Source organism: Trachemys scripta, chromosome 19 (assembly GCF_013100865.1).
Source record: "Trachemys scripta elegans isolate TJP31775 chromosome 19, CAS_Tse_1.0, whole genome shotgun sequence".
In the NCBI taxonomy this organism is placed as follows: domain Eukaryota; kingdom Metazoa; phylum Chordata; order Testudines; family Emydidae; genus Trachemys; species Trachemys scripta.
Window position 1 is genome coordinate 14230843 of NC_048316.1, and position 27918 is coordinate 14258760.

At 45.4% G+C, this 27918-nt stretch overlaps 2 protein-coding genes across 3 annotated transcripts in view; one reads left to right on the forward strand and one right to left on the reverse strand.

Annotated features, from left to right (window-relative positions):
- DNAJC16 (DnaJ heat shock protein family (Hsp40) member C16) lies at positions 1-19041 on the forward strand. 2 transcript variants are annotated; one of them, XM_034753135.1, is made up of 15 exons: positions 1-124; positions 1733-1918; positions 3843-3909; positions 5216-5549; positions 6737-6921; positions 8101-8205; positions 8850-9008; positions 10012-10142; positions 10883-11066; positions 12063-12245; positions 12854-12930; positions 13383-13463; positions 13557-13652; positions 14435-14605; positions 15155-19041. In XM_034753135.1, exons 2-15 carry the CDS (start codon positions 1752-1754, stop codon positions 15552-15554), a joined length of 2340 nt encoding a protein of 779 aa, XP_034609026.1. In that variant the 5' UTR covers positions 1-124; positions 1733-1751; the 3' UTR covers positions 15555-19041. The 2 variants fall into 2 exon arrangements, with proteins under 2 accessions (XP_034609026.1, XP_034609027.1); XM_034753136.1 differs by having other exon boundaries at positions 14438-14605.
- The window catches only part of AGMAT (agmatinase), a 9714-nt gene continuing 734 nt past the window's right edge, over positions 18939-27918 (reverse strand). Inside the window, exons 2-7 of the mRNA XM_034753138.1 lie at positions 26406-26608; positions 23836-23884; positions 22318-22513; positions 21463-21642; positions 20694-20778; positions 18939-20048 (exon numbers count right to left, since the gene is read on the reverse strand). Coding sequence (XP_034609029.1) covers positions 19975-20048; positions 20694-20778; positions 21463-21642; positions 22318-22513; positions 23836-23884; positions 26406-26608 — 787 coding nt within the window. The 3' untranslated portion in view covers positions 18939-19974. The remainder of the gene's footprint in view (positions 20049-20693; positions 20779-21462; positions 21643-22317; positions 22514-23835; positions 23885-26405; positions 26609-27918) is intronic.

The window sequence follows — 27918 nt, forward strand, 5'->3', positions numbered from 1 at the left end:
CCGTGTCCCGTCTCTATGACCGGGTGGAGCAGAGAGCGGAAGTGAGCCGTGCGCCGTCCCTATGGTGACGGCGAGAGGCGGGGCGGCGAAGCCGGAAGCGGGGACCGGGCGCCCGGAGCGCAGGGTGGGTATCGCCCCCCCCGAAGGGGTCCCAGCCCGGGGTGGGCGCTGGCCCTTTAAGGGCCATGGGATGTAGGGCTGACCCTTCCCGCGGGCCGTCCCGCCCGGTCCGGGGCTCGCGCTCCGAGCGCCGCCTGGGGCCTGGCCAGGGGCAGTGGGGGTGACAGCCGGGGCGCCCGGCTGGGGGGTGAGCCCAGAGCTGCCTGGTGGGAGGCGGCCTGGGGGCAGCTGCGGGGGGCGCCGGCAGGGCCCTGCTAGGGAGTAGCACGGGGCGCTCCCCTCCCCCAGTGCCAGGGGGCGCAGAGACGGATCGGGTGCCCTGGTCCCGGTCCCTTGGCTCCTTTCTCTCCCCCCCACCGCAGCCCCCTGCCTGGGGGAGCCCCAGTTGTCAGCAGCTGCTCTGTCCGACACATGTGCCTCCAGATTTACATTTCATAACAATAAGGTTTCATAAAGCCTGAGAAATATTCTTTGTGACTTTGGAAGGGGGGGGGGGATTTTACTGTTAAATGTCCAGTGCTAGGATTTCTCTTTAAACAAACAAACGGCCCCTGCTCGAGAGGGTCTGGAGACCGAAGATTGTAGCTCTAAGAACCCGATGGTAAAACTGACTGCATTGATTTCCATTGCCCAAGATGTGAACTATGCAGACTATAAGTAAAGAGCGTAACTAGTGAAAAACTGGATTACAAAAAATCTCCTCCACTATTAATAATCTGTTATAAATAACATCTGTGAATAAATGTATTTACATGATCTGTTTAAAAATCTCACCCATCTGCGAGAAATGGTTTCACTTAACTGTTGCAAGCAGTGCTCAAGATAAGTGACAGATTATTAAAATATTTTTTTGTATTCTTTCATTTTATTTAATTGTGTGGTTGGCAGCATTTTAAGTAGTCAACCTGTTGTCATTGGGCATTTAGTTTCAGGAGGTGATTCTGTGGATCTTAGACGTGAACAGGAGAGAGAAACAATTTTTGGAAAATATGGTTTTAAAAACACAACATTGGGGGCTGAGGGGCAGATGTAGTACCTGAAAATATTTTAACTCACTTTTTTGGAACTGACTAGAGTTCACAGGGGTTATTGTCCCTTCAACTAACATGGTCCCATGTAACTGTCAGCCACCGGAGTTCTTTGGTTTCAGATTGCTAGTCTAGTACTAGCATTTAGAAAAGTGTACTGGTCCCTTAAGTATCTGCTAGTCCTGATAAATTAATAGATGATGGAATGGCAGAAACAGCTACAGTTTACTGCTTTTTTAATACCTGAAAACTGGTAGTGAACTGCTAGTAGGTGTAAAGCACAGGTCTCTTGCTCTAGAATTCTCAAGATAGAAGCTACTAAAATGTTGAACTGTAGGTGAAGCAAAATTATAATTAGAATGATGTGATATTTCATGACATGCAAGGGCTGGAATAGACTCTCTCCCAAATCCTACCTTTTTTAGTAGTCATGAACTCTGGTCCTGGTTGTTTGAAGGAGATGGGGCCTTTGGTTATTCAGTTCTTTGCCAGTGGTCCACGACTAAATATAGGGGTTCCTGGATTTTGCATCAATCTCTAGTTTTACACTTCTGTCTTATGCATATGGAAACTCTCCCGTCCAGGTTGCCTAAAGGAAGAGAAATGGAACTGAAAAAGTTAAGCATCTCGTTGGTTGTGGTCCTGGTTCTGGTCTTGGTCCTGCAAATTTTGTCTGCAGTGGATTTTGACCCATACAGAATCCTTGGGGTTAGCAGGACGTCCAGCCAGGCTGACATTAAAAAGGCTTATAAGAAGCTCGCCCGGGAATGGTAGGTGGATCAAAATATTTTGCATATTAAATGGTTTCTGCAAGCTAGAGTCAGCTATTTTCACCAATGCACCAAATATTTGGGAGAGAAACCATCATCTACAAAATAAAAACAAAGACATTTAAAATGGTAGAATAACCATTTTCCCCCTATCGACAGTATACTTACTCTTAACATGTTGAATAAAACCGTATTCTGAATAGTGAGCCAGCGTCTCAGCTGGTGTACATCAACTTAAATCCACAATGGAACTACACTGATTTATTTCAGCCGAGGAGCTGGCCCACTATTCTCAAGTAAATGTATCAGCTGGCCAGGGAGAAACTTAAAAAAAAAAAAAAAGGGAGAAGGAAAACTGTTTCCTAATAAAGAGCCCAATTATGCAACCTGAAAGAGAAGTACTTACTTTCACGAGTAGTCCCATTGAATTCAATGGCACTTCTTTTGTGAGTAAGTACTACTCAAGAAAAGGTTTGTCGAATTGGACCTATAATGTTTAGTTATCTTGTTTGCATGTGTATTCTAAGTAAAAAGCTAATCATACATTATATTCTGTATATATGATGAGAGTTTGATCCCACGTCACTTACTCACACAAATGACCTGTCGATTTCAGTGGGACTATTCACAGGTTGATAACAAGAACTGCAGGATCTGGCCCTAAATTTTAGTTATTTTTGCACACTGCACATGCTGTAGTATTTTCTGATGGTACTAACTTCCAGTTCATCCAGTACTCTGGATATCAGATTCTGGAGGGTCTAATATGACACCCCCCCCCATTTTGTACATTACAAAATATACCATATTGGAAGAATCACCAAGGGCAGAAATTTAAGAAACAAATGTCTTTTAATAACTTCCGTACTATATCTTTAGGAACAGGAGTACTTGTGGCACCTTAGAGACTAACAAATTTATTAGAGCATAAGCTTTCGTGGACTACAACCCACTTCTGGGCATCCGAAGAAGTGGGTTGTAGTCCACGAAAGCTTATGCTCTAATAAATTTGTTAGTCTCTAAGGTGCCACAAGTACTCCTGTTCTTTTTGCGGATACAGACTAACACAGCTGCTACTCTGAAATATATCTTTAGGGTTGTTGTAGGAATTGCAGCAGGATCACATTTGCTAGTTAATTTCTCTAACTAGTTATATGTGCTCCTCACATCCAGTAACTCAACTGAGTAAATCTATTTTATATATATATAATAAAATATTAAATATATATAAAATTTTTAAAAAATTGATCATGACCAACTTCTAATTTTCAAGCTTCCTAAAAGAGGAAGTGAATTAAGTTAAGCCAAATTATGACCATACATTAAGACCTGTTTCATACACCGAAGAGAAGAGCTGATGTACAGCATCTGGAAGAACATGATTATCTGAACTACAGAATCTGATAGCTTCTGGGGTCTCATAGAACCTAGGCATTAAGGTTGTGGTCTAATGCTATAATGGAAAACTATTAACATGCAGAATAGAGCTGCAGATGTACCGAGTAGCTGCTCTGTCTGATATATATATAGGGCAGCAGCTAGAGCGTGCATCTTTGAAATTGGTAGGCTTGTTGCTGAAGGAATTTACTGCCTGGTGTTAAATCAACCTTTTAGCTCCACTTGGACCATTTATTTATGAAATAAAATTTGAAACTGAGGAAATGCTTTTTCATACACCACTCAAATCCCATTGAAATTCTTTATGTGGTTCAACCTGGGTAGGAGAAATAGACTTTGGCCATAAATCTGCATCAGCTGGATTAAGAAGTGGATACCAGTAAACGGCATTAATGTCTACATATCCTGCTTAGTCTGAGTCTTGAACTGAAGCTGAAAACACTTGTGGCTTGCTGTGACTCCCTGTGATAAATTGCTGATGCTTTCTAAAGGACAGAATCCATTTTCTTTATTTTTTGCATTGTAGGCACCCTGACAAAAACAAGGACCCAGGAGCAGAAGATAAGTTTATACAAATTAGCAAAGCCTATGAGGTATTAAACACTGGTAACTGTGTGCTGCTTTCGGGATGTATGTTAGAGCCTGGAAAATGCTGTTCATCTTTTACAAGTAGCCTTTACTATTTTCCAGTTATATCTACATGGAACAATTTCTCAGCTCTGTGTATGGCAGGGTAGGCGGGTGGAATCTTTGTCTAGGTTTTCTTGACAAAAACTAGCCCCTGGATGCTGCTGATTTAAAAAAAAAAAAAAACCCTGTATAGCCATTTAACACTTCCCCAGTTATTGGGGGATATGTGAATTAATCTCAATAGACCATGAACATCCCGCAGCTGGAAATGTTGTGGGAGAACAAATGTAAAGTTCTGCCTTTTGCTTGCTGAAAAGCATCAAGCAAAGGGTAAGGGGTATCCACTGAGTTCAGCAAAGCAGGCTGGTGCCATCTCTTCATGTTTGTTATGCATATTCCAGTGATGTTGTAAGTGGGGTTAATGGCTTGAGAGCTTTAGTCACTTCTAAAATATTATTTGCATAAGTAGCACTTGCAGGTCACTCATCCAAGCCTCACTGAATCAGCATGTGGCATCTCAGCCGATGCTCTTCTTACATCCATGCTGAGCGCCAGGAATAAACTGAATTCTCATCTCCCAGCTCAGTCGGCAGTTTCTGCTTAAAGTGCTGCTTGTCTTCCTGAGCGCTTCAGCTCTTCAAATTCACGTGGCTGTTAAATGTTTGACGTTACGAGAAAACCACAATAGTCTTCTGGACTATGTTTGTTTTAGGACTCGTTTTTATGGCCTCTTAGCTGAGAAACTGAAATGATAAAAGAATTTGGAAGACAGGGTGTCGCAGAACTAGGAAGCCAGAAATTAATATTTAAAAAGAATGGTTAGCTAGTGAGTAGGTTTGTACAAAATTCTCCAAATAAATGTTCTGTTTGTTTGTGTGAACTCTGTCTCACTCCATGCCACATACATGGATTTGGCTCCAGAGACATAGGTGTAAAAGACATGACAGTTCCCTTTCTTGGAGCTCAACTGGGTAGACGTTCGGCAAAAGGATTTCCTCTTCCAGGGGTGCTGGAACATTTTTTATAGCGGGGGTGCTGAGAGCCATTCATCTAAACTGGAAATCCTGTATATAATGGAAACCACTTCAAGTCAGGGGGTGCTGCAGACCCCCCACACCCCGTTCCAGCACCTATGTCCTCTTCCCAGTGTGTCTGCTCTTTATGGCTATTCAATCATTTTAAGAAGGGGAATTGTCATCCTTCCAGTTCTCTCTCAACATGAGCCAGGCCTTGTTTCTTTTCAACCCTTCTTAACTCTGTGATTGACAGATCCTCTCCAATGAGGAAAAGAGATCAAACTTTGATCGTTACGGAGACGTGGGTGAGAACCAGGGGTACCCTCAGCAGCAGCAGCACCGCCAGTTCCATCACTTCCACGAAAGCTTTTACTTTGACGAATCCTTTTTCCACTTCCCGTTTAATTCGGAGCGACGAGACTCCTCTGATGAGAAGTACTTGCTGCATTTTTCACACTACGTGAACGAGATTGTACCGGACAGTTTCAAAAAGCCCTACCTCATTAAAATAACCTCGGACTGGTGCTTCAGCTGTATCCACATTGAGCCAGTGTGGAAGGAGGTTGTTCAGGAGCTAGAGGTGTTGGGTAAGAGAAGCAAATTTTAAAAACTCAAGATGCAACGTGTTTTCAGAGAGAGGCTGTCTCAAAGCTTTCCATCCTAGGCTGCGGCAACTGACTTCAGCTTTTGGGGGTTGTGTTTGAATGTGAATTCAGCCTCGGAGTTCCTTTGTGGTTTATCGGTGTGGTGTGAATGGCTTTATTTCTGTTGTTTTCCAGTGTAAGCGGAGGGGCATTGATCTCTTTCTTTCCAACACCAGTCCCCATCAATGAAACTGAGACAAGACAAATTTAGGATTAAAACATGAGTAAACGCTTTAGATCTGTAGGGCTGGGTCAGTCTCCGAAGGGAGCTGGTGAAAGCCCCATCCCTGTAGATAGCTGGCACTTGACAAGACAAGACATTAGAAAATCCAGCCCTGGCAGAGAATGGACTAGATGCAGTCTGGGGAGTCTCTTCCATCTCTAAATTCAGCGATTGTCTCCTTTTCTGCTGCAGTGTGATTAAACCATTCCTAGTGCCTGCATCACTCTAAATAGCACCAAGGATTGTTGCATGGTCAGGTACTACTATGTTCTGGCCTGCAATATAAACATTGCATTGCCCTTTGATATATACCAAGAATGGTCCTGAGATGCAATCTGGAGTCTAAAGGGAGCTGTGAGCCAGCCCAAATTTGACCAGAGTCAAGGCCACTATCCTGTAGGACACAGGAGGATGGGAGAAAATTTTGGCATCCAAAATAAAAATCAGGGAACCCTGGCAACATATACTTGGATTCCAGTTAAGTACTTACAGTGTTTCTTGCTCAGGGTGAAAATGCCTGTCCCCCTTATGGGTCATCTACATAACCGGAGATGGTCGGTACAGAGGACATAGAATCCAAAATAAGAGTGCCGGGACAAGAAGTTGCTGCACTGTATATTTAACGTGATATTTTTCCTTGGGGTTTTAACATGCCGAATAGAGAACCTTTAGGCAGAAGAGTAAGGAGAAGCTGGTCCCATTGTTACTTCTTCCTGAGAGCAGAGTAATACAACTCCCCATGGAATGTGAAAAGGGGAAACACTATGTAGTACCAGCTGAATAATTCATCCTCTCGGTGTGCTGGATAACAGCAGCCACCTTAGTGCTGATTCCCTTTAGGGGAGTTTCAGTCATTCACCAACCATGTCACGGTGACCCTCTTTTTGGATTTGCCCTCCGTTTTCAGGGGTGGGAATTGGAGTCGTCCACGCTGGGTATGAGAGACGCCTCGCACATCACCTGGGAGCACACAGCACACCCTCCATTCTGGGACTCGTTAATGGGAAAATATCCTTCTTCCACAATGCGGTCATCCGAGAGAACCTGAGGCAGTTCGTAGAAAGCCTTCTTCCAGGGAACCTCATAGAGAAGGTATGTGACGGAGATCAGCGTGTTTGGATTCTGATAAGTGGTAGTGTGTGCTAGACACTTGGATCTCTTTGTTGTCTCTGACACATCATCTGACAGAGTCAGTCTCTGATGTGACCTTTGTCTTGGGGGTGTCAGAAGTTTCTGAAGCTATTTGCAATGGCCTTCATCAAGGGAGAATGGCGGTTTGGATGAGTGAAATCGTTACAGCTATAAATGCTGGAGGCGGTTTTGAAGGAAACAATATATTCACGCACAAGATGGAATTTTTCTCCATCTTCCCCTGTGCATGGTGAGATAGGTGCCTGAGCTGGCAGCAGGACACCCCCCCCTCACTGATGATACCCCACTTACCATAACTCACGTCCTTCGGGGTTAACTGCAGTGCTTCATGGTAAGCATTTGATCGTACACGTGGCTTACATTAGGGCTCGTAACCACACGGGTGCCGATTTGACACTGTTTGGGACTACACCAGAGATAGTTACAACTATATTAAGGAATGATGTTTGAACTCTGCTCGGAGGGTAGCCATGGCCAGGTTCCAAAACGGTGCTCCGGTGTGGACATGACCTCAGAGACCATCACTGTATGTCTCTTCTCCTCCCTTGCCCTATCCTGCAAACTGATAAGTATCTCTTGCAAGATTTTCTGTATTCTCAACTCCTTCAGATTTGTAGGCCTGGCACAAAGCCTACTGAAGTGAGTTGGGTATCATTTTGTTGACTTCAGCACACTTTGGATCAGGCCTGTAAATGGGAGTTGAGCGCATTGAGCCCTTTTGGCAGACAGAGCTTTTTATCACTAGAGACATTTTTAAATAAACAGATTGTTTGACTTCTACTCTGCCCTTTTTGTTTATTCCCCATCTGAAGTCATAATCCTCAGTAATGACCACCAGTTAGCTGCTGTGGAAATGATTATGATGCCACGGAGAATTTATGACATCAAGTCAGGAAAGATCAGCAAAAGCAGAGAAAACTGTTAGTGTAAAAATCCTGGTTTTGCACAAATCGCCTTAGCAGGAAAAGATGTATGGGCACAGGTGTCCTTTACAAAACAGAAATCATGACATTCTGGCAGCGTTTTAGGACCCAATTCTAATGCAGCCATTTAACCTTATTGAATTTCAATTTCCTGAACGAATTGAGGTTGAAACGAACGTTCTGTTTTACATTTAAGATTACAGATAAAAATTATGTCCGATTCCTGTCGAACTGGAAGAAAGAAAATAAACCCCATGTCCTTCTGTTTGATCATATGCCAGTAGTGCCATTGTTATACAAGGTAACGTGTGTGTGTTTGTGTGTTATCTCTGGCATTTGGATAGCTTTGTACATCCACCTGTCTTAGTAGAGAATGGGATCTCGGTGTAGGCACAGGCTGGATGGTTCTTTTAAGTAGCATTACCCACCCCGAACACCCAGCAATTTCATGTGTGTTATTTGGAGACTGCATAGTCAGGTGACTGGCTTTTGTTAACTATTTTAAACATCTGAATATGAGTAGAACTTACTTCTCTTGCCATAGACGGATCTCTAGTGGAAGTAAGGGCATGGGTGGGGTTGAGGGCAAGGGGAGAAACCATCATTCCTTTCCCACCACAAATAGTTAATGATCTGGGTCATTTGAGCACTGGGTCTCGTTTGTTTGAGGATGATGAGTTGCTAAAGAAACATCTGGCCAGATATAGAATGTTAGATTGTAAAATGAAACTCTGGATCCCGCCAACCTTCCTCTGTCATGAGGAAGAAGCTAACTGTGTAATAAGCCTAGTAAAGGGAATGGGCTGACTTTGTGTGTCATTTGGCTGTTGTAGACTTAACAATGCTGTGGAATCTATGGGGAAATAGTCACCATAAGCGTTATTGGGGAAGAATCAAAGCATGATCTGCAATGTAAACATGCACTGGACCTGTGTTTCCCTCTAGCTCACTGCTTTTGCATACAGAGATTATTTGTCCTTTGGATACGTGTATGTTGGACTCAGAGGGACTGAAGAGTTGTCCAGACAATATAACATCAACGTCTACACCCCCACCATGATGATCTTCAAGGAACATATTGATAAGCCTGCCGATGTTATTCAGGTATCACTTTGTGGTCTGCGTCTTTGTCTGTCTATCTGGGTTTTAAGTAAAATATATACACCGCTACCTCGATATAACATGACCCGATATAACACGAATTTGGATATAACGCGGTAAAGCAGTGCTCTGGGGGGACAGGGCTGCGCACTCTGGTGGATCAAAGCAAGTTCAATATAACGCGGTTTCACCTATAACGCGGTAAGATTTTTTTGGCTCCCGAGGACAGCGTTATATCGAGGTAGAGGTATAGTAACTGCTTTTCTGGCCTGTTTCTTACATCAGAAGTTGATCAGTGGAGCATTTCAAACCAACTCTGGGTTGGATGGGAGCAGAAATTGGAGCTTCAGAAGGATGTCTTGACTGACCGTCAGGGAGAGAGGGAGCTCTGTAGGTTTCAACAGGCATCTGAACTTGGAGGATAACTGGGTGACAGTTGTGGTTTTCACTGGGACATAGTTTTGTAGCTAAGCTGGTGGAGGAGGGCAGGTCTTTGGGTTTCAGTGGCGCAGTGACTGTACAGAGAGAGGGCAACTCTTAATTAATTCAGCTTTGTCAGAAATCCTTAGTCTCCTGAGAAGAACCCTTGGCTCTGAGGAATTCCTTAGAGAGTCCATGAGACTTAAAGGTTTCACAGAGAAATAGTGAAAGGCTGCATATGGGATATGCCCAAACCTTTGTTCTTGTGCAGGTACACCCAATAAATGCTGAGTCGTCAGAAGCCTTCAGTCACTGTTGCAATTTCTGACAGTTGGGATTTTAATATTACTGGATGCTCTGATTTTTTTTCCCCCTCAGCAACAACAGCTGTTTAATGCCCCTTCTCCAGGGGCAGTCATGAGTGGCCACACTTCCAATCTCCCGAACATCTCTTCGATTGTGTAAAACAGCTTGTTGACCTTCATCATGGTGACCCTTTAACACTAGAGCATTCATGTTCCTTGAGAGCTGAACATCCTTCTGGTTTAGCTGAACTGTGCTGATCTTCTGTTTTTGTCCTTTCTAGGCACGAGAGATGAAAAAGCAGCTCATTGATGACTTCCTTTCCCAGAACAAGTTCCTTCTGGCAGCCAGACTCACCAACCAGAAACTGTTTCGTGAGCTGTGTCCTGTGAAGAAGTCTCACCGTCAGCGGAAGTAAGGCTTGCTGCGATGGGAGTTCCTCCTATCCTCATGCGCTCCTACTCCCGGTGGCTGCTTACAGGCGACGTCTCGTTTAACGCTCTGGGGGGGTCCATTAAGGGGTTCATTAGAAGAATAGAAATTGCTAGATCAGAGCAGTGGTTCATGTAGTCCAGTATCCTGTCACCATCAGTGGCCCGTGCCAAATGCTTCACAGGGATGTCCAAGAAGCCCTTCAGTGGCAGTGATGGGACAACCTGCCCCCAGGGAAGTTTCCTCCTAACCCCTAATAATGCAAGGTTAAGTCTATATCCCTTCACAGGCATTGAGGGGGGGTCTCTCTATATTTAGTATTAGAACTTTTGATCTTCTTCTTATACATCTAAATGTCTAATCTACTTTTGAATCCTGCTAAGATCTTGGCCTCTGTCCCACGGCAATGAGTCCTAGAAGCTAATTGTTCGTTGTGTGAAAGTGCTTCCTTTTATCAGTTTCAAACGTGCCACTTTTCAGTTCACTATCCCCTTGTTCTTGTATTATGGAACAGAGTACCTTGCAGTAACTCTGCGGGGACAGAAACATAGAAGATGGGAAGGACTAAGATTGGAACATTGGGCAAGGGAGTGTGTAAGAAGGTAGACATGATGAAGTGTCTCTCTGGCTCGTCAGGGTCTGTTCTAGCTGGCAGGTTGGGTTTGTTATTCCTTTGTGTCTCCAGGCCTGCTGTGAATCCTCCATTTCATTGTGTTGTCTAGGTACTGTGTGGTTTTACTTACTGGCGAGGGTGACAAGTTTGCTAAGACCTATGAGGCCTTTGTGGCCTTTGCTCTGGCAAACACGAAAGACACCGTGAGGTTTGTGCATATCTACGACGACCGTCAGCGAGACTTTGCCCAGGCCTTGCTGATGGATGATGAGAAATATTGGGGGAAATCTGCCGTGAGTGTCACATTTTCCTTCTGACTAATCTGTAATTCCGTCTCTCTTTCTCTGAGCTTTATTCTTTAAATGTTCAGGGGGAGAGAACATTGATGCTGTTTCTTTGAAATATTACGGGAGCATGTTATGGGCAGGATCAGACCTCTCTACTTCTAACAGATCCTCTTGTATTGCATGTTGGTGTGCTCTGCCTCAGGTCAGACCTTCATTGTCTTGTGTACTGCAATTCCCTTCTTTTTGATCTGTCCCGATCTCAGCTCTCTAGACTCCAGCATGTGCAGAACACCGCTGTCTGCCTTCTGACATGGACAAAGTGTAACCACATCATCTTCCATTCTCATGATTCCACTGGTTCTGTTCATTTCACTGTCTAGTTCAAAATGTCCTCTTTGATCTTAAACCCCTCCAGTCTCATGGATGGACCTTGTTTCTCTCTACTACTTCCCAAACTACTCCTGCTTATTTAGCACTGTTCTCTTCTGTCATTCACTCTGTCACTCCACTCTTAATGTGAGAGCTTTGCCCTCGGCAGCTCCTCCTGTTTGGAATGACCTTCCTATGTCTCACCACCAAATCCACTGTTTTATTTCACATCTCTGCTGAGAAAACATCCCTCTTTTTCCTCCTTGCCTATGCTTCTTAATTACTCTCCTTCTGGCTAACTCTAATTAGTTGCGGTAGGTGATGTGGAATGCAGTGTGTAGGAAAAACACTATACAAAATAAGTGTTGTGCTTCCAAAGAACAGGAGCTGGGGTTCAGAGAACACGTGCTGTTCATCTCTGTGCCTATTGGGTATAATGGAACATGCAGCTACTTTTTATACTTGTTCCCATTCCGATGTTGTGCCCGCCCTTTGATATGGGTGTCATGAGAGATTAACTGAAATAACTTTTTAATCTGGATCCTAGTTCTGAATTCTCATTTGACACATCAAGGCTTTCTTCCAAGCTGGTATCTGGTTCCCTGAAGCTTGTGCTATTACTGCTTTGTCCAGGTGGCCATCTTGGAAAGGCGCAATAATGTAGGAAGAGTGATCTATAAAATATTGGAAGATGCCTGGGAGGGCAGTGAAGAGGATAACTTCATCCTTTTGGATCTTCTGGCTCAGTTAAGAACAGACCCTGGTCTTCTCTCTTCAGACACTGTCCTGCCAGACTTGAATGATGAACTTGCTCCTGTAAGTATTCTCAGTTTTGTAGAGGCATAACAAACCTATATTAGCTGGTTCTAGTTAACTCTGAGGGTATGTCTTCACTACCCGCCAGATCAGCGGGTAGCGATCGATCCATCAGGGATCGATTTATCGCATAAGTCTAGATGCGATAAATCAACCCCCGAGCGCTCTCCCATCGACTCCTGTACTCCAGCGCTGCGAGAGGCGCAAGCAGCGTCAACGGGGAGTGGCAGCAGTCGACTCACCGCGGTGAAGACACCACGGTAAGTCGATCTAAGTACATCAACTTCAGCTACATTATTCGCGTAGCTGAAGTTGTCCGTAACTTAGATCGATTTGTCTGTCCCCCCCCAATCTCCCCCAGTGTAGACCAGGACTAAGACTGCACCACTGTGGTCAGTGATGGAAATTGTGCCTAGAGTTTTGAGTATTGGAGAGGCAAGACTCATTCACTGTGTGCACATCAGCTGCAGGGGGCAGCCCCTGTGCTCTGAGGTAGTTGAGCTGGTTTGGACAAGGGGTGCAGAGGGGATAGTCACATAGTTGATTTGTTTCTTCATGGGTGGGGGGGAGAGCAGCCACCTTGTCATTGATCTGTTGTAACTTTACAGGTGTTCTTTCTCCGATGGCTCTACTCCGCAATAGAGTATGTCTCGGACTGCTGGGATAGCGTATTTCATAATAACTGGTATGGAATCTGATTTATAATATCAATATAGCTCTTATTTTGTGTATAGCTGTAATAGCCCTCTGTCTTGCCTGAGGATAAATTCAAAAGCAGTGAAGCTGGACTTCTGCCTCATTTTCTGGGTAGCCAGTTGAGCTGTGAAGCTGAGGTCTGCCACTGGATTTTGTGCTACTGAAAACACACCGCTCCTGTTGGCAATAGTCCTGGCTTGGCTGTCTTGCTGTGCAGTTTTCATTAGAATTTAGGGTGTTTTAAAAACATTCTTCCATTTGTCTCCCTGCCTTTCGTTAGGAGATAGGAACAATGAGAGAGCTTCCGTTAAAGCCCTTCAAACAGGAGACAGTCAGTTCAAGGGAAATTATATGCTGTTATCTGGGGTGAAAGGGAGCTGAAAACCTGAGGCAGAGGTTGACTGTAGGAACTCAGAACTAACTGCAAACCTTCTCTCTTAGGCGGGAAATGATGCCACTTCTGTCCCTGATCTTCTCAGCCCTCTTCATTCTCTTTGGCACTGTTATTGTTCAGGCTTTCAGGTGAGTACCTACCAGACCCTCTGTTGGAGTCTTACAGACCAGATTTCAGCATCTCAGTTGAAACTTACCCTGTTTTAAAATGCTCCTTTGCAGTGACTCGAGCGATGAGAGAGACTCTCCTCTCCCCCAGAAAGAAGAACCCAATGAAAAGAATGAAAAGAATGACACGACCTTCAGCAAAGAGAACAGGTTTCCCCTGCTAACTCCTTCCTGCACTAGTCAGGCCTTCTCTGCACCTTCACTTTCCTGCTCAAGAGGCTTGGTGGGGCACAGTCTTGCTCCTACTGCCTTTCCCCCAGGCAGAGAGGGCAGTGGGTAGGTAGTAGGGAAGTAATGGAGCTGGTGTGAACATGGTGGTGTGAGTGACAGGCAGGCAGCATGTGAACAGCAGTGCATGGGTGAGTTTGGTGTAGCTGATATAAAGAGTGCACGGGGAATGGGCAGTCAGCGGAAAGCAACAAATTGAATATTTGGGACCAAAAGCCTCTTCGAGGTAGAGAACTGGAAAGTAGCTGTTACCTGAGCTGTGACTGAAATCTGTCAGACAAGGGAGCCACTGCTAAGTTCTTTGAACTAGCAACAGACTAGTGGCTGTACAGCCAACTTCTTTCCATCCACCCACCTTTCTCCATCTCTTACATTTAAAATCTATCCTCCTCCCACCATACAGTCACTTAGAAACCCACCTGTTTGCCTAGACAAATGCTTTGTGGAGTGATGAAGGAGAAGAGACAATGATTTGCCAAAGAGTATCTAATCTTTAGGGGGCCAAAGATAAACTCCTTTAATAGGCTTTGGATAGAAGGCATAGGGGGTGTGAGTTTTCAGGGGTTCTGCACTGTGCCAGATTAGCCAACACATTGTGACATGGGTTTTGAGTGACTTTTCACTAGGTCACTCTTTCCTTATAGTGCCCAGGTGCATTTACTGTCCTTTGCTCCTTTTTCACTTGAATCATTCTCTCTGCCCAGCAGGATTCCCAAAAAGGGCTTTGTCGAAGTGACTGAGCTAACAGATGTTACCTATACTAGTAACCTGGTGCGCCTGAGGCCGGGTCACATGAACGTGGTTCTGATCCTTTCCAACCCCACCAAAACCAGTCTACTTCAGAAGTTTGCCCTGGAAGTCTACACATTCACAGGGTCAGTACGGAGTTCCTCTTTGGGCTTCTGCTATGCTCTTAATGGCCTGTGTAGTATCGCACAGTGAATAGGCTTGGGGTGTGTATTGTTGCATTGCTTCGTCATGTGTATACTTGCATGCTTGCTCCCAAGAACACCTTCACCTTCATGTGGGTGCTTGCACCTGTGAGAAGCCTTAAATGGGTAGCTGTTTGGTAGCCAACATTAAATGGGTTGGTGGGCTCAGTCCATTTTGTAATGGATGTATGTTCTCCGTACTGCCACTAGCACAACTGGTAATCTCAGCGGAGAGGCCAAGGACTGGATGGGCCATGGAGCCTGAACTCTCCCTTCCAGGTCTCTCTACTGCCACTTATGCTATGCCTGTGTTCGGACAAATACAGGGCTTCACTTTCCAGGGCTGTAAGTCAGTCAAAATAGTTTGTGCAAAAACATAAAAAAATAAATTACTTCAACCCTCCTTCAGTTTCTAACCTTGATGTTTCCTGTGTGGTGTCTGGTCTGAACTGGAACACAGTCTAAATTGGTTCCCTCTCACTTCTCCCACAGGAGCAGCTGTCTTCATTTCTCCTTCCTGAGCCTCGATAAGCATAGAGAATGGCTGGAGTATTTGTTAGAATTTGCCCAGGATGCTGCCCCCATTCCAAATCAATACGATAAACATTTCCTGGAGCGCGACTACACCGGTTACGTCCTAGCTCTAAATGGCCACAAGAAATACTTCTGCCTCTTCAAGCCTCACAGATCGGGGGATGAAGGGGGAACCATGGGGTCCTGTGAGGATTATGACCCCTTGCTACATACAGGAGAAGCCCGAGGAAAATCCTCCTGCAGTCCAGGATCCAAACAAGCTAAAAACAAATTAAGCAAGTTGTCCTTATGGATGGAACGTCTCTTAGAAGGTTCCTTACAAAGGTTCTATATTCCATCCTGGCCTGCATTAGACTGAAGGGATTTAAAAGAGATTCTAACGCTACAAACTTTTTAAGATGACAACCATGGACAATTCTTTCCAGGAATAAACAGTCATGACAAATGGACAGTAGGTTTTAGATGAACTCTCCTAGGCCCAGTGAGTAGAAGTATCTTCCTTCATCTTTGACCTAGGAGTGAAAGATGAAACGTACTGACGTCCTCTGTACCAAATTGTTCTTGTATTTGAATGCTGTACTATCTAAGACAAAACCCAGTCTATTTTCCTTTAATGTCCTGCTCACCGCATCGCCTCTGTCCGGTTTCTTGTTTTTTCTCAGTTGAAGAAAACCTATGAGTTCTTCGCAACGGTAACTCAGTTTGGACTGAACACAATGAACTTGTTACGTAGGTCAGGTCCCTTTCTCAATGCTTAGCTCACAGTGCATGGTGTGATACTGGGAGGACCCTACAGAATCTCCCCAGCCTCTGCAACTCTGAAAGGCCTCATACCAAGCATTCTTATTTATCAGCTTTCCCTGCGGTAAGTGATTTAGGAGTGTGGTTGGGGGTATCTCCCTTGTAGCAAACCGATAGCCGGTATTTACAGACGGTGGGGGCTCGTAGGCGATCTGCATGTTTCATGCTCCTTGTGTAATAGTTCCATGTGCAGCTTCACCGGCTAAGCCATAAGCAGGGAGGGAAGGGGATTAACACAGCCGTAAATACTGTAAAGATGTTGAGCCATTTAAATGTACATTGTTTTTCAGATGCCTTTTTGCTTCTGTCGATTTTTAGACTGTGTCTCTTAGAGCCATAACTTTACCCATGTCCTCAGATTGTAGGCGTAAGCTGCTATGAGCCAGTAGACATGTAAAAGAAAATGTCAATACCTGCTAGTGAATCAACTTGGACACCTTTCAAACAACAATGGTACATCTCTAGTACAATATCGACACTTCTTTGTATCAAGGAACTTAATTCTTTAATGATTGTATTTTTGAACTATGTTGCCCAAAAAGTGCTGTCATCGGATCGTCTGTTACATGTGGAACTAGTTTTGTTGTAGACAGACGTTTACAAGATGCTTAGTTTCAGCTTCTCTCACTTTGTTTTTATCCTCAGCTCAAAGGTTTCTTAACATACAGGTTGCCCTTTTTTTTTTTTCCTTTCTTTAAACATATGGTTCATTGTAAAACTGGAATGGTTCTAGGCTGTGGAGTTACTGTACTTAATTATATCAAATGGGCTCCCCTACCAGCCATTTTTCTTGCCCAGGGAGCTGGCTTTTTGTTAGTGACAAGTAGTCACAAGGAGCTGCTACCTGAACGTCCAGGTAAAAGGGAAAGGTTTCTTTTCAAAGCAGGGGACTGTAATCTTGTGACACTACTTCCTTTTTTCTCTCTGTTAATCCACGTAGACTCAGTCACTTTATCTGATGTTTGCTGTAAACTTAATAAACTTCTCCAAAGTGACCTGGATAGGAATCTGAGGCTTCCACATGAGTAGGTCATGTTATGGTACATGATGGCCAAATCCTGCATGAGTTTTTCTTTAATTCAGATTGAGATTAACTCCCGAGTAGCATTCTGAACCTTAGTGTGAAGCACTCCTACAAGCATGGGGGTTTACTTAAAAACCTCACTGCCTTCCCCCCTCTCCAATAGAGCAGCCCAGTACTATGGGTATATATTCCACCAAGTGAGCCACCCTCTGACCCAAATGAGACCTAGGACTATTCAAGCAACCTGATTGTCTGAACAGTCCTCAGAGCTTTATAACGGTGAGATAGTGGCCCACTGAATTGGTGACTTGCTGCCTTCTGCTTGGCTTAAAGAACAGACGAGCTTCATCTAACAAAAGACCACTTGAACAATACTCATAATGCTCTTATATATAAGGGTACTGTCAGGTTAAAATATTAGACTTAACCGACCTTATCTATGTTACTTAAACCAATGGAGTTTAATCTGTAAAGTCCTATCTGCAGCATGAACCGTTTTGATTACTGAGCACAGGCTATGAGAAGGAAGGAGAGGAGTTTTCGTCTGAGGAGATATGTAGAAATAAAATGCTGAAAAACCCAGGCATTAGACTGTCCCTGAACTAACCTTAAGCAGCAGACTGACTTTTCTCTCTTTGTGCTGTTTCTGTTGAAGCCGGTGCTTTTGTTGGCTTGGGTAATGAAATAGCCTGGTTATTTTTTGTGTTTGTAGCCAGTTCTGCCTTTTGGGTCTTGCATGGCATAACACAGTGCTGTAAACCCCAGAGTTGGACACACTGCAGAAGAATCCAGATTTAAAAAGAAAACATTTGACCCTCTAAACACAGCTGAACAATGGAGCAGGTTAGGCCCAGGAGGAGGATTTACAAAAGCTGGCTGTTACTGTCTCTTCTGCTAGTCAGAAACTTTGGTGTCAAACTTTAGGTTTTTAAACGAAGGGCCCAAGTGTGCTGTGTAGAAGAAATTCCCCCCGTCCAAGGACCCAGGAAAAGGCTATAGGTATTTCTGAAACCCTGTATTGAGGCTCACGTGGGGTGTAGGCCTTGTGTTGGTTCTCTACAGAGGGGTGACTCTTACCCTGCGTATAAACACCTGTTGATGTGGGTCTTGTGGAGAGAGCACTCACAGTAATACACCCTCAGGCAATAGCCAACTGGGGGTGCTACAGATTCCATTCAGTCACTTATAAAAGTGAACGTAGAACAAAGTTGCAGGAGATCAAACCAGCTCACTTGTAAAAGTACATGATTTTTTATTAGTACATTGTATTTTTAGGGAGAAACTACGCTTTCTTGGGCTCAGGCACACCCCAACCGTTCTGAATTCATCTGTTCAGCAAGGGTAGCACTGCTCTGATACCCAGCTAGTTACGTTATTCATTTGGTGCAGAAGACCAGTCACAGGACCTCTCAGCTGCTTGGAATTGAATGTCTCTGCTTTCCCTCCACCCTTTTAAGATGCTGCAAGACCATTAACCTGGGATAATTTTTTGTCCTGCTGCCCTCACTATTGCCCTTTGGTTTGTTTCATAGCGAAGGAAATGGACTTGGCCATTCTCAGTTTGTGCGTGATCCTTTCTTGAGCTAAGAGCAAGGAAGTTTTCAGTGCTAATGCACTGCTCTGCGAGAAACCGAAATACAAGCTTTTTTAAAGTAAAACTCCTAGAAGCTGAAGCAAAACATCTTTACAACACAGGGAAATGTAGCCTAGAGTCCAAATACTGTACCTGACCTTTCCCCTTGACTGAGTGTGGTACAGAGCAGCCTTGCAGTGATGGCTGACATATATATGGTCAGTAAAAGCTTGCCAGGAACTAATACAATAAGGCAGCCTGGGAGATTGGATTGAAAAGCAGGTAAATATTTTGCACTTTTGATACTCTTAGAGGGGGGGAAATAATTTATTTGGCAAATGTCTTTTTTTTAATTTTTGTTTTTGTATTTGTGAACAGGCACTGATAATGTCATTTTGTTTTAAGATTATTACAGATCCGCAACTGAAATAAACTATTTTAATGTGAGACGATGAGGTGGCCTTGCATTTTAATCTACAAATTGACAATGCGGTGTGGCGTACGTGAGTTAATTGCAAAAGTTCGATGGCTGTTAACTGCTCGTAATTTAGCAAATGCAAGGGGCTAGTTATCTCCACTCAGGCAACAGGGCTGCTTAACCAAGGACAACAGTTTCCAAAAACTGCCCTGCAGTTTAGTCAAAGTTTCTGTTGGCCTCCTGAAGACTGACAGCTATGGGACCTGGGAAAATCATATATAAATGGGATTTAGAAACGTCCCATCGCTGAAATGGAGAACTCAGTGCCTTGGCATAAGTCATCTCGTAATGTAGGGCTTGGAGCTAGTGCCAGTTTGGATCCACTGCATAAAGAGGCCAGAAGAACTTCTATTCTATTCCATGCCCATGGAAGGGAGCCAGGATGTTACATTATGTCTGTATATTGCTCCCCTCCTAGGTTTATTTTTAGTGGAAAAAAATCTTTACTAGGCACTTCCAAAAGAAACCCCCATTTTAGATCATAGCCGCCAGTTTTTATATTGAAAGAATTCAAGCTGCCATCGCTGGATCCATGTGCTGCTAAGCCATATTACTACAGCAACGTGAACAGTAAGCCTGCCCCCCCCCAATTCCAGCATCGCTGCTAGCTGCTGCTTATAGCATCCGAGGAGTTTGAAATGACTTTGTCTGGTGAGGAATGGTTTTTATTCTCTACCACAAAGCTGAGCTTTCCCTCGCCCCTTCTCTAACTGCAGAGAGTGATGGAGTGCAGACATTTAAAAGCAAAATCTGACTGGGTTGTTCCATGCAGGCTTCTTTCCCCATTCATATTGTGTCGAAGTATTTGTGCAGAAAGGGTGTGACTACTGAACTCATCGTGTAGGTGAAGAGATAGTGGTCGTGACTTGATTTGCATGAGCTGGAGCCCGCCCTACATGGCTTTAAATCGTTCTGACTCGCGGGAGTGCGCACAGCATTTCAAACAGCAGATTTGCTCCCATGAGGGCGGTGTTACCTACAAACAAAAGAAAAAAACCATGATATCCAATGGCTTCCAATTAAAGGGTCAGTCAGAAAGTCTTTACTACAAGGAGTTATTTTCCAACTCTTCCTCCGACACCAAGGCCCCAATCCTGTATTTGACTCTATGTTGGCAGAGTCCACGAAGTGCTCCTGCAAAAATTCACTTGCCTGACTGAGACTGGACGCTTAAAAGCCATATACTAGTGAAAAGCTGTCTGTGCTGGTAAACTACAAATGTAGTTATGCTGAATGCCTTAGTTCTACCAAACTGACTGCTTGTCTTCAAATGGAATCTCTACCCCAACCCCAGGAAATAAATTAGAGTAACTAATAGTCAACAGCTGAAACAATACACAAGTAACTCAATTCTTAGTTACATAAGTTTCATTTGCTCAGTACACTAAGGCTGTATCTACAGAGCCTACCCCCTAATTCACAGCTGGTGCTACTTCCCTAGTGAGTGCCTTGATGGAAAGCTGTAGTATTTACCATTGTCCAGGACCAAATATCTGTCGTTTTGTTTTGAACTCTATAGACAGCATCCACTGCCCACAGGACCCAATCGACTACTGACAAACATTGGATGTAGCAGTTCTCTAAGTTTGCTTTATTGTCCCAGATATTTCCTTTGACTCACCAGAAGCATCATAGATTGGTGCAATTTCAACAAGGTCGCCTCCCACTATATTCAGTCCTTTGCACCCACGAATGATCTCCAAAGCCTAGGGACGGGAATAAAGGGCTAGTTACTAGGTACCCAAAATGTTAACTTTGAAAACATTCTATATATTTAAATAGCCGAGGGGGTGTGTTGTTTTTTAAACACATCTGACATGAAATCTGTGAAGATACAGTCCATACAATTCCCATCCACGATCACTGCTGGAATCTGGTGCTCCTTGTTTGCTATATATTGAACCGGAGTGAGCGGAAAGCAGAGGATTAGATGTATAAATACTGAGACACCATCAAACTGTACCTCAGCTCAGTCTCCCTTAGCAGGGGGGAGGGATAGCTCAGTGGGTTGAGCATTGGCCTGCTAAACCCAGGGTTAGGAGTTCAATCTTTGAGGGAGCCACTTTGGGATCTAGGGCAAAATCAGTACATGGTCCTGCTAGTGAAAGCAGGGGGCTGGACTCCATGACCTTTCAGGGTCCCTTCCAGTTCTATGAGATATACTTATCTCCATATATCATTATAGGCAGGACACAAGAGGAGTTCTCAATGATTTCAGTCCCCAATATGCCAGTTTTCTAGTTTAAAGACTTCTAAATCCCATGTAGATCCTTGACCCTTAGATTTCTAGGGGGCGGACAGTGTAAGCCCTGGGACTTCCTTTAAAAGGAGCCAGGTTTTCCCTGCATCCACTCTGCACATTCAGAAATAGAGTCTGAGCATCCCCTTACCTGAGAAGGTGTGAGACCAGCCATTTCAGGTGTCCCTGTGCCAGGGGCGTATGCAGGGTCTAATCCATCAATATCAAAGCTGATGTAAATGGGCGTGGCTCCCATCTGCTTTCTCACCTCCCCCATCAGTGGGACCAATGACTTCAGCCAGCAGTCTTCAGCCAGGACGACACGGAAACCCTGTTGGAGGAAGGGGGAAAAAAGTTGGGCTTCCACTGCTTGCTACACGCTGCTGGGGAAAGGAACCGGGTGGAGAGAGCAGTGGTCCAGTGTAATGTTTGTGCAAACAGCTCAAACTGGTCAAAGCAAGTGTCTTCTGCGGATCAGAACTGGTGCGTCCAGCCATTCTGTGGTCTCACATTTGCTCCCTCTGCCATTACGCCCCCCACGTAGGACAGACTATGGTCTCCACCTGCCCTGCCAAGGAGCGCTTTTTCCACAGGTGAAGCTGTTCAAGGGCACGTGTGGCTGGAAACAGCACCGGCAAAGGAGCAATGAGGGGGCAGGGGAGCCTTTCCCTTGCCGCCTGGTGCAAAAGGAGGAGGAAGGGACAATAACTGAAAAGAATGGCAGTGGGTGGTTTTTTTCCCTGCCTTACACATCTTAGTTGCAGGGATTGGAGTGGGAGAAGCGTTCCATGCAACGGCGTCAGTTAATGAACGATATCATCTTGCACCTTTTGTCTGAGGATCTCAAAAGATGTCACACACACTCAGCAAGCCTCACAACAGCCGTCTCAGGAAGAAGAGGGACATATTGTTATTCCCAGCACTGAAATCAATGGCCATTTGGCCCTGTCTGCACAGGCAGGGCCCAGCGGAGAGTAGAGAAGGTTTTGGCGACGGTATACACTACCTGGTCCCGGCAGTATTTGTAGGGATCCGGGGTGTAGGACGAGCCTCTGATTCCGATCTGAACCACGCGTTTGCAATCCAGGAGCCCCTCCTCCACGCAGCGTCGGAATGGCGTCCCATGGTAGATCTTCTCCCCCAGCGCTGTGTCTCCTGTGTCGGTATGAGCATCCACGTGAACCAGTCCCACGGGACCATGCCTAATTGGGACAGGGCAGGTACAAACACGGCCTTAACTCCAGGTGCTTACAATATTTCTGACCTTGTTCAATCCTCCAGCATAAAATCTTGGATTCTTCACAGTGATCGAGATCTAAACTCCGAACAGATCATACAATTGACTTGTCCAGGTCTTCTTCCCACCCTCCATTCCTATGGCTTCAGACCTCTCAGCAGGCAGCTTACTAGTCCGCAGGTTCAGGAAGGCAATAAGCACATGATCTCTCACCAATTAACTCTAAGGCAAAGCTCACCAGAGACAGAGTGCGGACACAAGATGCCAGCTGGGATCAGCACAAACAGGCTCTGGATAAGTGAGAGGAGCAAAGAGGAAGATTGTCAGCATCTAGCTATTGATTGACAGATACTGCTGCAGCCGGAATCGCATGACTCTCCAACCCTGTCTGATTACATGAACCCTAGAATCCAAAATGTCTGAGGAGCCATTTGAAAGATATGAAGAACAGTAGGAAATAACAGTATGGCTCCATCGGGAGCTCTTTAATGACCTGAAAATTAAAAAAGGAAGCCTACAAAAACATGAAAACCGGACAAATTGCTGATGATGAGTATAAAAGAATAGCACAAGCATGTGGGGAGAAAATCAGAAAGACAGGCACAAAGTGAGTTACACCTACCAAGCGACATAAAAGGCAATAAGAAGAGGTTCTATGAATACATGGGTAGGCTGAGAAAGACAAAGGAAAGTGTAGGTCCTCCATTGAGCAGAGAAGGAGAGCTAAAAACTGACCACATTAAGAAGCTGTGTAATGCCTGTATTGCTACAGTCTTCACTAAAAAGGTAAATTGTGACCCACTACTTAACACAATTAATGTTAAGAAGAAGAGGGAAGGAATGCAAGCCAAACTAGAGAAAGAACAAATTAAAGAATAGTTCTTTAAATGAGATGTATTTAAGTCAGAAGAGCCTGAGGAGATTCATTTTAGGGTACTTAAGGGGAACTAGCTGGAGCAATCTCAGAAGTGTTCCTGATTACGTTTGAGAACCCAGGGAGGGCAGGTAAGGGCCCTAGGGTGACCAGATGTCCCGATTTTATAGGGACAGTCACGATTTTTGGGGCTTTTTCTTATATAGGCACCTATTACCCCCCACCCCCGTCCCGATTTTTCTCATTTGCTGTCTGGTCACCCTAATGGAGGACTGGAGAAAGGCAAACATAGAAATGATCTTTAAAAAGGGGAACAAAGAGGACCCGGGGAATTATGGCCCAGTCAGACTAACTTCTATCACCACAAGGTATCAGCTTTTTAAACATGCTCCATTTTCAGATTTTAAACTTACTTTTCTGCCACTGCCTGCAGGATCGGGTAGGTTATTGTGTGATCGCCACCTGCAACCGGACAGGGAACGGAGAACATGCTATGTCATAAGAACAGGCCAGCACTGATCAGTAGCAAGCTACATTCATATTGCACCTCACCTCTCATAGGGGAACATACCAGCACTTCACAAAGAGAGAGATCATCCTTTAGAAGTAATGGCCTTTATTCATCTAATTACCTTCCCTGCAGCTTTAAATGGGTGGCAGAGGGTATTAAAAGGGGCAGCTTCTCTTATTAAAAGCTCTCAAAAATCCAGCCAGCTGTCATTCTCTTGCTGCAGCTGGTACTCAAGGCCAGCTTCTGAATGCAGATACCTGGTATGCAGATGAACATCCAGGAGTCACTTCATCCCCTACTTGCAGCCGCCTCTGGGGTGTCTCACAGCTGGGTCTTAACAATCAACAGCAATGCTACACAACGGCTGAGGAGCAGAACAACACCATGAGCCATTGAAATGTCAATGGGAATTTGGGAAGGTTGAATGTTATTACCCAAACTGGAATCGAGTCAGGATACAGACACTTATCTCTTGCAAAAAGTGGCATGGGATCTTTGATGAGCACAAGCAGTCTGGAACTCTGTTGTAAGTTTTATCTGAACGATGGCACCTCCAGAACCATATGGGGGTGTCTGGCTCCATACTGACTCAGAGGGAAGAGCACCACCTAGTGTCACCAGCACCATGGGGGTTTCTTACGAGGTCTCCTTTCCAGCTACTTTCTGATGTGGGCCCAACACTGCTTAGCTGTGAGCGCTGAAGAGCTCCCCGTAAAAAGTGATAGAGCTCCAGTTAATAAAGAAAAATCTGACAGTTCCTGGTTGCGATATCCCACCTCTTACTTTGGTAAAAGGCTATGGCGTGAGATCTGCGAGTGACTGGATTTCACTAGTGCTACAGCAGCAATTTGAAGTGAGGGATCCTAGCTTTGTGTTATGAATACAGGCATCACATATTCCTAAATATGGACTCAGGACATTTGAGTAAACTGACACTGATTTGTAATCCAAGCCCTCACTCTATATGTTCACAACAGTGAAGTGAGTTTCAGATTGCAAGGTCATAGGTGCCCTAGGGTTAAACAGTAATTGCATGTGTGCACACACCAATACAAGTCCAAATTGCTTTCTGCCATGTAACTAATACACTGCATAAGGTTTGATTCAATTTAAAACCCTAAACACTTTTGTTATGAGCATATGCTCTCATTTCAGGTCCTACTGAACAGGTTAACAAAATACATTTATGATCATATTCAGCTGTTTAGTTTGAATTTGTGTTCAGTGGAGAACAATGAAACAGCATCTTCTCTAACCTCAGTTATTCATTTTTGACACAGCATAAGAGCATCGTCCAGTCCAGGCATCGTGGATGATATGGCAATCACAGTCCCTGATTTAACACAGAGTCCTGGGAAAAGGTTAGATTTATTATGCACCTTTTACGGTGCTCTGTTATTTCTGATTAAATTATGCTGGCAGAAGAGGGCACGCTGCAGTAGAAGAATGTAACTACTTTGTCTCCGTTAAAGGAACATTGCTGCAAGGTACATTAAACCACGCCAGCCAGAAAAGGAGCCCAACTCTGGCCTGGAATTTAACACATATAAAAGGTAAATGAATTTCCAAAAAAACTTTTCTATTCTCACATTAGAAGAATATTCCTTTATTCCTTATTCAGAAACTTTTTTTTTTCTAGAAAGGCAGCATTTCAGGATACAACCTTCCGTCATATCGGGAGCAAACTTGCATTGTTGTTGGTTTGATTAGCTACCCACCTTCACAACCAGGTGTTATGGAGAGTGGGACAGGAGTCAGGACTCCTGGGTTCAACTCACAGCTCTGCCACGAGTTAATGGCTGAGCTTGGGGCAGTCATTTAGGACAGTGGCTCTCAACCTTTCCAGACTACTGTCCCCCTTTCAGGAGTCTGATTTGTCTTGCGTCCCCGCACGGCTCACCTCACTTAAAAACTGCTTGATTACAAAATCGGACATAAAAATACAAAAGTGTCACGGCCAATGTTCCCTCTAATTTTTTACATCCATGGGCGGAATGAATTTTGTTATGTGCACCAATATGGAGGGGATGTGTGGCGGGGGTGGGGCCGAGGGGTTCGGAGTGTGGGAGGGGGCTCACGGCTGGGGCAGAGGGTTGGAGTGTGGGGGGTGAGGGCTCTGGCTAGGGCTGTGGGCTCTGGGGTGCGGTTGGGGATGAGGGATTTGGGGTGCAGGCTGCCCCAGGGCTGCGGCGGAGAGAGAGGCGCCTCTCCCCCAGCCCCGGCACTGAACCAGCAGCAGCAAAGGTCTGGGAGCAGCTGAAGGAGACTGAATTATCTCAGTGAGGAGGAGGAGAGAGTAGCTCTCTTGCACTCTCAAGACCCTGTTAATAAATTAGTCTGTATCCATTGCAGTGTATGGGGCAGAAGTGGGGAGGCGGCTTTAATAGATCCTGCTATTCTTCCGGGTGCCCACATAATAACTGGTGTTTTAACAGCAAAGCATGAGATTGGGCCCAGCCCTGGGTTCCTTACCCAGCGTGAGGGGAATGCAGCCGGCTGCCACAATCTTCTGATAGGCTTCTCGGATTTGCCTGCAGCTGTCCTGCAGGTTGTAGAGGTTCACGTTCACATCACCAATGTCAGCAACCACGAGGGAATGGAAAGGTGCTGCCCCAGTGCTGGGGTTATACGTCCTCACCATGCACGACTCGGCTCGAATCTGGCGAGGGCCGAACCTGGAAGGAAAGAATCCCACACTTTGTTATCAGGGATGGTTCGAGGAGGAAACTTCCATAGAACCAGGGATTCTGAACACGTGGCTGGTTAGGCACACACTCCTCCTAGACACTTAGACTCCTAGACTCAGGAGTTGAAGGTTGGAAAGACCATTGTGGCAAATGTTTTAAGTGGGACTATTATATTGTGGTTGTGATTGTCTACGTCCGATGCATAATGAGTATGGCCTAATGGCTTCAACAGACAGGTCAGCTGTAGATCCAGGCAGAGAGCTTACTGCAAATCAAGTGTATGCAAAGATTTTCACATGCAACTATGGAGCCTGCCAACGCCCCACTGCGTGCCGCTGCCATCCCAGAGCCGCTCAAGGTAAGCGGCGCCGGGCTGGAGCCTGAACTCCTGCCACACCCCGCACCCCACCTGCACTCCAACCCCCCCTTTCCTGATCCCCTTGCCACACCCCTCCTGCACCCCAACCTCCTTCCCGGAGCCCCCTGCCACACTCTGCACCCCAACCCCTTGCCCTGAGCCCCGTGCCATACCCCACACCCCTTCTGCACCCCAACCCCTTGCCCTGAGCCCCGTGCCATACCCCACACCCCTTCTGCACCCCAACCCCCTGCCCTGAGCCCCCTGCCATACCCCGCACCCCTTCTGCACCCCAACCCCCTGCCCTGAGCCCCCTGCCATACCCCGCACCCCTTCTGCACCCCAACTCCTTGCCCTGAGCCCCCTGCCATACCCCGCACCCCTTCTGCATCCCAACCCCCTGCCCTGAGCCCCCTGCCATACCCCGCACCCCTTCTGCACCCCAACCCCCTGCCCTGAGCCCCCTGCCATACCCCGCACCCCTTCTGCACCCCAACCCCCTGCCGCACTCTGCACCCCTCTTGCACTCCAACCCCTTGCCCTGAGCCCCTTCCCTATACACTGCACCCCCTCCCACACCACCTCCCCCTGCCCCAGCCCTACATTCATGGCCCTGCATACAATTTCCCCTCCCAGATGTGGCCCTAGTGCCAAAAAGTTTGCCCACCCCTGATCTAGACAGGTAAATCCACATTCCTTTGTCTAAGGCAAGTTGGTGTATCAACTCTGTCCACAACATAGTATAGGAACATATTTTCAGCACCCACACATAACTCTATGCAACCCCCATACATACATCACACTGATATTCATGGCCAGCATGTCACCTGTTTTCATAAAAGACTTTACTCAATGTGCTTTTATAGCACAATAATATTAGATTACATCAGGTGATTCAACTGCAAATTCTTTGGGGTTCAGACCCCTGTTCTCCCCCTGG

Coding starts and splice junctions, on each gene's coding strand:
- DNAJC16 (XM_034753135.1), top strand. CDS start 1,752: ATGGAACTGAAAAAGTTAAGCATCTCGTTGGTTGTGGTCCTGGTTCTG. Junction 8,206..8,849: donor TAGTGCCATTGTTATACAAG/GTAACGTGTGTG, acceptor GTTTCCCTCTAG/CTCACTGCTTTTGCATACAG. Junction 11,067..12,062: donor AATATTGGGGGAAATCTGCC/GTGAGTGTCACA, acceptor TGCTTTGTCCAG/GTGGCCATCTTGGAAAGGCG.